Raw genomic sequence first — 10,751 nt, 5'->3', positions numbered from 1 at the left:
TCCGACACCGCACAGGTGAACCATGTTGTGACGTCACACATCGTTAACCAAAACAATGGACAGTTCCGTGTTCAGTTCAAGTCAGGCGTGGAAATTTCCTATTACAATTGTTTCGGAATGGAACATTTATCTCACTTTTTTTTCTTTTCTTTTTAAAAAAAAAGAAAAAGTCAATAATCCACATCAAATTTGATTCGCTCAGCTAACCATTCATGAAATTCCTAATAAGTATATTTCATGTAATTGCAATCCACTGTGACACTACACTACACGCATTAAATAATGATTTTAAACAATTTTAATGACACGGTTGCATGTATGCGGAGCGGCCAAACTTAATTACTGCTATTTAAGTCAGTAATAAAAAAAAACAATAATAAAAAAATACAAAGACAATGACCAGAAGTCTTGCCACCAAAAACTTCTTAAAACACATTTTAATTGTTGGATTTGATATGTAATTCAGTCAGCAAGAGAGAGGGATAAAAAATACATTTCAGGGGAAGTTCCAGAGCTATTTGGTATTTTAGATATGCTTCAAATCCCGAATGAGCTCGGTAGAAATTTTATATACAGGGCGTATAAAAGCCTGATTGATACATTCGTGACAGTGACAGGGCGACAAAGAAACAATATACAAAAACACTCCACAATTATCTAGTTTGCATTTTTTAGGGTCATTGAACGCATCCCATTCTTATGTTGGTCTTTACAAGTTGTACTTGCGGAGCTATGGCGGCCCCTGCGGGCTGAAAAGAGCCGTTTACCAAGGTTTGATAGGTTTGTCGCCGGTTTGCCACACAAAATTAAATCTGTTATCTATGTTATTAAAAAAACGATCTATGCATTAAATTTATTTCGACTTAGATTGCTTTTGACTTGAAGGAGCATGCTATGCAGGGTGCTAATATTTCGTGCTAAAATGCTTAAAACTAAATTGCTGGTTTATCACCTAACATAAAAAATGTTGCCTTACTTTTGGTTATGATATAAATATTTAATTGAATTAATTTTTGATTATATAAATATTTATTCAAGTAATTATCAAAACCTTTGCACATTCCTTTTGCTATTTTTGTCTACTTGCTTGAATGAGAAAAATTAAACACGTTATCAGCTACTCATTACTTGAGTAGTTTGTAAGAAAGAATACATTACTCAAGTACTTATTTGGAGGGCTCTTTTTTATTTTTACTCAAGTCTTGTTATGCAAAGATAACAGTAATCTTGAATATAGTTTCGACATGGGAATGCCATTATGTTGGAACTTTGGTTCTGGAAAGACTGAATGAGCCTGCTGCATTCTGAATTGAGTAGTGGTTTTAAAGCTAAAATAAGATTACAAGTAATGAGTTACGAGGCACGTGGGTGAGCTCAGACGACCGACTGGCTTTTGACGTCATCGTATCGTTGGTACTGATCCCCGAGCAGAGGCTGGAATCCCTCCATCTTCCGGGACCTGGCTCGCACAGCACAGGTGGTGGCCGCGAAGACGGCACCGACGACCACCAGGCCGACGATGATGCCCATTGTGATCATTTCAGTCAGTGTGAAAGGTTGACCTTGAGAAAAAAAAAAAAAGATGAATCCATAAAAGTATAAAGCGACCGCCTGAACTGGTAAACGATTGCATACCTGGCCATTGGGCTTCGTAAGAGTACCCGAGGTTTTCGGGGGCGGTCGCAAACATTTCAGCGTTGGTCACAGGTGGCCAGAATGGAACCATGTTGTAATCCCGGTTGTGACCAATCGGGGCATTTTGGTCAGGATACACAGCTGACCCTGCCGAGAAAGTTCAACGTCGCTCTCAGTTCTAATGAGGGAGTGCTAACGAAGCATTTACTGTTGCCGGAACTCACCTGGGCTGTGTCTCCGCAGCCACTCATCAAAGATGGCGTCGGTGTAGGTGTGGAGCAAAACAAAGATGGGGTCGTTGGGTGAAAGGTGTGTCTGGCCCCCGGTGCCGTTGAGGAACAGGTGGGCAAGGTTATGGAGACTCCTTACTGCGGGGTCGTAGTTCCCCTGGGGTGCGCTATAGCCTAGACGCCACAAAACACAGTCTGCGTTGAAACCCTAACCACTTTAGTACTTGTGGTCACACATATTGACAGTTAAAAAAAAAATCTCAAAAATTTATTAAACCAAATAAAAATAATATCAAAGATAAAGGCAGTGTTGGTTTTTAATTTAACCAATGAGAAGCTAGATGGAAATTCATGAGGGGAAAAGGCAAGAAAAATGGTCATACATGTGTCTGCCAAAAGGTGGCGCCACAACCTCCTATGTGTAACTCGGAAGGCTGAACAAAGTCTTTTGCTACATTCCAAGAATGTCATGGGTGCTCCCTTGGCCTATGTGCCACAAATCATTCCAAACTGATTTGAATCCCGCCAGCAGGCTCACCTTCAATAGTGTTTCTGAAGCTTTCTGAGGAGGTGGAATAGAACGGCGCCGTATCAAAAGTGCTGACTTGCAGACAGTCCGCCACGTCCTGAGGTTCCGGGAGACGCTGGACCATCGGCCTGTTGACGTTGCCTGCTGGGTTCCTTCGTATCGGAGACGTCTCAGTGTCTGCAAGGAAATGCGTTAGAGTAGACAACCTCACGGTGAGGTCGACGAGGACCAGCGGCCTTACTGTTGCAGATGGTTCCCAGCGTGTCGTAGTCGGCCACGCTCTCACAGATGACCCTCCACTGGGAGAAGATGGAGTTGGAGCTAAGCGAGTCGGCATCAAAGCTGCTCCGGGCGCCCATCAGGTCGTCCGTGCAGATGTCGCACGTGCTGCCTCCGATGGCAAAGTTCCAGTAGGGCAGGGCGAACGTAGGCTCTTGCAGCATGTCCTGGTTGGTTTTCATCAGAATGGAGGTTTTTTTTTTTTTTTTACACATTAAATAGAAATGCAGATATTTTCCTCCACTTGCACACTCTGATTTATGGATATTAACAGTCCTTAACTGTTTTAAAAATGGCCACCTGAATACAGTTTGCTCTTGTTTTGATTTCTAACGTGAAGATGAAATTTGTTGCTTTTCAGCACAGGGGCGGGTCTAGTCTAGTGGGATAAAGGGCTATTTGCCTTATCACCTTAAAAAAAAAAGCAGTTATGGAGCAGTTTTTCAAGCCTTGAGAAATCCTTGAGAAAGCGTCTTATTAGAAACCACTGAGTCTAATTTATGTTGAAGACCAAACCACAAAATTTGCATCCCTACTTCAGATTTCCCAGAGTGGTAAAACTCATTTTCCAGAACAAACTTCTTCAAAGTGAAACCACCACATGCTAATGTGTCTGCTTGGCTTACTTGCATGTCTCGCTCGAGTTGGAGCAGGTGGTAACGATGCCAGGTGACAAATCCGGGACCCTCATGGGAGAAATCCACCCCTCCGAAACTGGCCTGGCCGGCGCCCAGGAAGGTCTTGCCGACGGAGTAGTAATGGCTCCACACAAAGTAATTGTAGATGGTGATGTTCTCAAAGCGCGTGCTGTTGCTGTCGGGGTCGAGGATCTCGGCGTAGCGCCGGGTGGCGATCACCAGGTCTGGGTGCACCGTGCGCTTGGCCTGGTCCAGCGCGTTGACAAAGGCTTGCTTCTCTGCGGCACTGAGCTGCATCACGTTTCTCCTCACTGGAGGATTAGCCGGGACAAAGTTAGTGAAATCAACAACTCTCTTTAAGGAACTGAACCTTTTTGTACATAAAAAAAAATAATATATATATTTTTTCCTGTTTTGGAAAATGAGTTTTGCCACCTCCAAATCTTTGTCATGTTGAAGGGGGTGCGTGACTTTTTTTTATTTTTATTTATATATTGTTTATTTATTGGGTTATTTGCTTATTACTTATCGCTCTTGTCTATTCGTTTTTACTCTTTGTGCTATTTGCTGTACGTGTTGTGTAATGTGTCTAGTCACCGATGGGACGGTGGGAAACGTAATTTCGATCTCTTTGTGTGTCTTAACATGTGAAGAAATTGACAATAAAGCAGACTTGGACTTTTTTAACACTTCTTGATAGGTATTGGCAAAACATTTGCAATTGCTTATATACGCCACAAGATGATGGCAAATCATTTATTAAGATTAGACAAAGCTATGGCCTGATTAAATGTTGCACTTCTCTCAGTTCAGCATAGTTGCATTAAAATAGATATATAAAATAAAGCATCAATAAAATTCAAATGTGTATTTATATTCCAAAATACATCATCATCCAGATTCACGCTGCACTTGATTCTCTATGGAAATTGATCGGGCAGTGTACCTAATGTTGTGTCCACGCAGTGCACTCACCCACAGACGCTCTCAGGTCACAGTTGGGCCCGGTCCAGCCGTGTCTGCATCGTCCGCAGTTATAGCCGCTGAAATTACCGTTACAGCGGCACGCCCGGGTGAAGAAGCGGACCGGCCAACGCTCTCGGTCGTCCCGCCCGTCGTGCGGGTACTGAGGGCCGTGGGGGCGCGCGTCCGCTGCGACGGACACGCACTGGCCGCGGCCCGCTGCGAAGCCGCACGGGTCGGTGTCGAGGCCCGGCGGGGACGGGCAACACTGGCCGCTCCGGAGTCCCTCGGGGGTCACGCATTCTCTAGGAAACTGGGCGCCCACCAGAAGCGAGCCCAGCGAGACCAGGAAACAGCAGCACCGCCACATTGCGTCCAATTGAGTGGTACCCGGCTTCTCCCGAGTTCTTCTTTGCCAGCCCCCCCCCAAACAAGTGAAGCGTCTTTAAACTGCAGCAGATTAGCACATGACTACCCGGATTTTTGGTGCCCCAGCCCGCGTGACTCGATCACGTACAGTACTCCCTCAAATTCCTTTCCGTTTTTTGTTTTTTTTTGTGGCAGTGAAAGGAAAGAAAAGTCACATGTCTGTTTCAAAGCAATGTACGCAAATACGTGCACTTGTTTTCTCAGAAAAATGAAATGTCAACATTCTACTCCTTTTACCTTTTTCTTTGATACTACATTTCATACCTGTTGCTTTTACTTTAGCGAAAGACGAGACTCAGTCAATACTTTTGATTTCCCTTTAAGGTCAGAAAGTTTCAGTGAGTTCCATTCAAGTGTACACTATAAGCACATTTCGTTTTAGAAAATAGAAATATGCTAAAGATTCTTTTACTATTGTACATATCATTTACCAAGTAGGTTAAAGCTACAATGCTCTTTAAATTTCCATTTAATATGTACTGCAAGTGGACTCTTAGCATGAAGGTTATTTTAAGTTGAAAACTACTAAAAGGCTTTTTGAATATCGTTTCTCCCAAAGAGACATAACCTGGGTGGAATAAAAAAGGCAAGAGATAGTCATATGAACTGCACTCAAACTGGGCTGTTTTTTTTTTTCTTTTTAACAATCAAAGGCAAGGATTATCCACAAAGGCCGAGTCACATCGCCTCACATGACTACCCCAACCCACTGCCTCAGGTTTCTTGGCACACATGGATGGGCCAAAGCACACATGTGATGAATGCGTGGACGACCGAGAGCGCGTCACGGATCGCGTGGATGGGAACCAAAAAGAATTAAATGAAACCTGTATAACAATATTGTCAAATAATGGAATTGGAAAGTGAAATCAAAATATAAATAAATAAATGGATATGGTTTGCTCAAACAATTAAAGGTCTGGGGATGTATATGTGCGTAAGGCACCACATTATTTTTCTTTTTATGGAATTTATTTCTATACAAAAATTCCATAAACACTTGAAATCACATTTGAGAATGACAAAATTATCAAGTGAAATCAAGTTGAACTTTTTTAGGGCCTTAGGAAAGTTGGAAAGAAATATAACAGTTTGAAATGGCAGTGAGTGTAAGCAAAAATCCAGAGACAATAAATGAATAAATAAATAAATAAATAAATAGGAATATTCCCACGACCAACTGAACTTTTCCCTGGGTTTATCATACACACTTGAAATGCTGGCAAGTGTGCTGACTCCCATTCATGTGTTTATGTGACTAGTTAATTCCAAAAACAGCCACACCACGAGTCACAAGATGGTGTTCATACGCAACCAGATCTCATGCTCTCATCTGCTTACTTTTATTCCTCCTTATGAAAAAAATCATGAGTTGTAAAAGTTGGTAGTTGTCTCTTTTTCCATATCAAACACACACTTATTTTATTTTTGTACCGTCATCTTTTCTATTTGTTGCATCTTATGTGATTGTACCAGCGTCTGTCCATATTTTGATTTATCAATGCATTGCTGTATGATGACCAGCAGAGGGCAATAAAGTCCTTCATTTTCCTTTTTTTTTGTGTGCACCCCATGTATTTGTTTCCATTCATCTACATCTAATTAGGCAACCGGCTTCCCTCCATCACGGGGAGTGGATTAAAAAAAGTGCGTCTCCCACCAACATGCCCACAATGCACCTGGGCGCCATGCATGCTTATGTGCCCTCACTGACTCAACTTTGCCTAATTGGCGCATGCGCGACTTCCCGGTGGAGGAAATTAATTGGCTTCCCAATATAGACGGCCATTGATCTGTGCGCCGTGCCGCGTCTGCGCTCCGGATGGGAAACTTTGATAAGACTCCCGTCCTGAGAACACAAAAGAAACGCCAGCGCTAACGATGTCACCGGGACTTCTTTTATGGAAGACATGTTTTTTTTTCTCCCTCAGGCGCCTGCTCAAAATAGGTGACGCGCTTCCCTAATGAGAACTAGTATGGTAAACAACTTCGCATATTGGACCCGCCGCAGACGTTTTTTGGCAAATAACTGGCCAAATTGTACACCTAGTTTGTGAAATGAAGAAGGTCCACCACTCAGCATCCCTCCAAATTAGTCATGACCTATTTCTTTTATTTCGCCTGAATCTCATCCACTCCACTTGCAACCCTTTCAGGCAAGCGATCTTGCCAAGCCGTGTCTTGGTTGTGCCTCTGGTGTAATTAAGGACTTCTGATTGAAATCATATTTGATGACAAAGAAAAGCGATAATACTCCGCGAATGAGGCCGGCAAAGGGGGGAAAGTAAGGCATCGCAGGACCGTCGATTGTTTCCGCTGACTTGTGCATAAGTGACAGGCTGCACTGTGGATGGATGCTTGCATGGCTAATGCGCTGGCTCAGCACGAGCACCCAAGCTAAGTAGCGGCAAGAAGAGATCGGGGAAGGGGCGCGCTTCTTTTGCTGTTCGCTGACAGGAACGTGGCACTCCACCTGCGTTTTTAATACGATCATAATCATAATCAGACGTCCCGTGAACGTTTTACAATCGGACAGGGAGACGTTTCGGAGGAGACAATAGTCAGTCTGACTACCATTAGGAACGCTTGCGTAACAAAGCGCCATCAATTATGCAAGCCACTCCGCTTGTTATCCATTTTTAAAGCGCACCCTCTTTTGAAGCAACTACAATTGGACATTTGTGCCACCACGTTTGCTTTTGTTCCTCTCGTGAGGACTGAACTTTGCTTCAAAAGAAAATGTGATGTGACATGCGAGCGCTAAAGTATTAAAGCTGTCGGAGGGCCGCGTGATGTCATCAAATGGCGTCATTGACGAGCCTGTGGGGTGTTTGCTAACTCGTTATAAAATCATGGAAATGATTATGGTTGCTACTATAGAAGGACAGATTTTATTCTATTTATCTATTTAATAAATGTGATTATAAAACATATCTTGTCACACTTCAAAAGCTAACAAATTCAATAACATAAGACTGTATTGCCAATTCAATGTTATTTTTTTTAAATCAATATTTGTATTGAATAGAACCATCACAACAAAAAAGTTTTTCTCCTGATTATATTACAACTTTATTCTCATAACAATCTGCCTTTTTAGTTTTTTTTTTGTAGCTGGCCCAATTCTGGTGCACTTCTCCACATTCCGGGAGCATAAACGCAGAGCTATGAAGCGCTCGTCCCAAAGTGCAAGCGCATTTTAACGGAGGAAGTCCTCCATCTTACCATCATGCCCTTAAGCCTAATTAAATATTAAACCTTTTATTGGATCTCGCGGAGGTATTTGTAAATACATTTCATGCCAGGAAAGGCACTGAAGATTCCAAATTCGTCTCTTGACACAAAGTTGAGGTTATTGCCATCGCACCCCCACCATCTCCAGAAGCCTCCAGTCCATTTAGGAGCATTTAGAGTGATGAAAGACAAAGAGAATTGCTGCAGAAAAGCTTCCAGGGGAAAAAAAAAAAAAGGCAAGTCAGATCAGTAATAAACTATTCCTCGACAGGATTGGACATGTTAACGCCGGATTTAACGATACAGGGCGAGTGACAAAACAAAAACAACAACGAAGAAAAAGCAAGGAGACCTTTTCCGTTGATTTCTTGACAAAAAAATGAGGACTGAACAGAATTGAGGACGGCTGCGGGAAAGCAATTTTAAAGTGCAGGAAACAACATGACTGATGTGGATGCGACCCTCAGCTAACAGCTCCATTCTTTAAACTGTTCTTTGGACAAAAATGTTTCAAAGAATATACTGTTCATTTATGAATGTATTTTTTACTTCGACATTTGTATTCTTTAAAAAAAAAAAAAATCCGTCCATCCATCCATCCGTCCGTCCATCCATCCAATTTAGCTTGATAGCTTGCTACCTAGCTAGCTATATATGCGGCATTAGCCGAGGCCTCTGAGGGAAACTCGATTACAAAACAACGAGGCAAAAGTTCGCCTTGGCTCATCCTTTGTTGTCCCGTCTCGTCAAGGCAGCTCAATTGATGACCTCATCCGAGAATAAATCAAGGTGGCTATCATCAATAGCACAATGGTGCAATTGGGTCATAACCCCAGTTCGAATAAATGTTGTAAAACACACAACGGCCTTCACTTTGCTCCGTCCACCATTGCTAGGTGGAAATTAGAGGAGGACTATAAGGTGAGTCCACTGCAGTGCTAAAAGTCACCAACTGAGGGCGCACTTTCACTAGAATAAATGAATGCTGCGTATGTGCGCGTGTGTAATTCGTCTTGGGGAAGAATAGATGCCAATTAGTCGTGTTTGTCAAACCATATTTGTACGGATGTTTCTGACTTTCAACTCCTATCTATTTGCCATTAGTTTCAAGACTTGACATGTTATACAACAGCTACATTTGGATAAAAAACGCTGACCTAGTTTTGAAACCAAAAGGCTCACGTCACAGTCCATTTCCCCTGAATGTAATCGTAATCTGTTATCCAAATTAAAGTTTAACATAGGGAAAAAGTCATACAACGTTTTTCTTGTATTATTAAAACAACACTCCTAAAAGTGCCCCATTTGTTCATTAAAAATAAGGACTGAATTCACGCAAGGATGTTATAACAGTACTGTTAATTTTCCTGAAGTAAAAATAAGATTAATTAGTTTATTATTTATTGGTACATCAATCCCCACATGTAGCTAAGCGCTTTTTTATTAAACGATATGACGATTTACCGCAAATTATTTCATGGCTCCCCAAGCTAAGGCTGGCGGAGAAATGCTTGAGGTGCTCTAAATTGCTCACAGGCAGGCCCATACACATCTGCAGATAAAGCCCGAGCCAGATCGGTGTGGCTGCGGCGCCGTGGCGGGAGTCATCAATCATGAGACGCCTCCTTCTGGTCAAATCAAGTGCACCCTGCCGAGAACCGAACGCCAGTGCCAAAGCAGAGATGTGAGGCGGGGTGAGGCTCTTCCTGGCTGATGAGCATGAGGGGCATGTTGAGGCAGTTTGTGACATCCAAGGGCACTCATCTCCAAGCAGATGGATGGGGAAGGCTCCCTTATCCCAATTGGGACCTTTTTTTTTTTTTCTTGTTCGACTGGATGGATGTTGTGTTACAGACGGAGGTGAGGAAAATATTCTGGTACTGTAAAAGCTGAAGAGCTGTGATAAATAGACAACGAACCCTGTCCAGCTTCAACACATGTTCCAAAATGTCTTCTTTATTTAATCCCTCTTTTATTTTTCCACTTTACTGTTGACACCTAATGAAACCTGAAGAGTAGCCTTGATACGGGGAAACCGTAACCGAGATAATCTCAAACATTTGACTTTCCAACAGCTGGATTTCTTATCCACACTCAAATTCCATATTTGTGTCTTTGGACTGAATCGGGAATCACAAGTTCTGAGTCCTATGAGTCCTCTGGCTGGATCCTGTAAAGTACGGAAACATTGCAAGCTCAGATAGTTTGACGCAATGAATCGAGTTAACAGACACTTGTTCACTGACTCAAGTGAAGAGACTCAATCAGACGATTTGGTTCACTGAGTATTGTTGGCAGACTCAGACACATTGATTCACTGACTCAAATGAACGGACTCGACGAAAACTTTAGACTCGGATGATTTGGCTCACTGAGTGGAGTTAGCATACTCTGGTTCAATGACTCAAGTGAACAGACTCAATGGAAACAATTTAGACTCCGACACATTTGCGGCTGGACCAAACACGCAGCGGCTTACGGCAATTTGACTGAATGACTCGAATCAAAAGACTCAGATAATTTGACTCGCCCTAAGATCACAGATGATTCACTGAGCCACGGAGAAAACATGGCAGACTCATATGAGTCGTTTCACTGAGATTCCACCTTTCAAGCCTTGTAACTCCATCAATGCAAGGTCTGAGCATGGCTTGAATAGTCGACATTTTACTCTTTCCGCAGCTCGGACCTGCAGATAACTTGAGGTACTCCCCGTGCTGTTTGCATACGAGCAATTCTACCCAGGTCAAGGTCAGCTATTTCACAGGAGGAATCCGAGCTATCACCATATCTGAGCAGCAGGATTCACGGAAA

The 10,751-nt window shown here is 42.7% G+C and overlaps 1 protein-coding gene across 1 annotated transcript; it reads right to left on the bottom strand.

The window, feature by feature from the left end:
• Nucleotides 1-1,094: 1,094 nt before the first annotated feature.
• LOC147060194 (5,6-dihydroxyindole-2-carboxylic acid oxidase-like) lies at nt 1,095-4,662 on the bottom strand. The gene is made up of 7 exons (XM_085935888.1): nt 4,287-4,662; nt 3,300-3,622; nt 2,636-2,840; nt 2,404-2,571; nt 1,860-2,039; nt 1,636-1,782; nt 1,095-1,562 (listed from the first exon to the last, which is right to left on the bottom strand). The coding sequence occupies exons 1-7, from the start codon at nt 4,642-4,644 to the stop codon at nt 1,375-1,377; spliced, it is 1,569 nt and encodes a 522-aa protein (XP_085792014.1). The 5' UTR covers nt 4,645-4,662; the 3' UTR covers nt 1,095-1,374.
• Between the last annotated feature and the right edge of the window lie 6,089 nt (nt 4,663-10,751).

Source organism: Syngnathus leptorhynchus, chromosome 2 (genome assembly GCF_054491065.1).
Source record: "Syngnathus leptorhynchus isolate UIUO chromosome 2, UIUO_Slep, whole genome shotgun sequence".
Taxonomy (NCBI): domain Eukaryota; kingdom Metazoa; phylum Chordata; class Actinopteri; order Syngnathiformes; family Syngnathidae; genus Syngnathus; species Syngnathus leptorhynchus.
The sequence above is the reverse complement of the archived record's forward strand: the minus strand, read 5'-3'. Positions and strand labels throughout refer to the sequence as shown.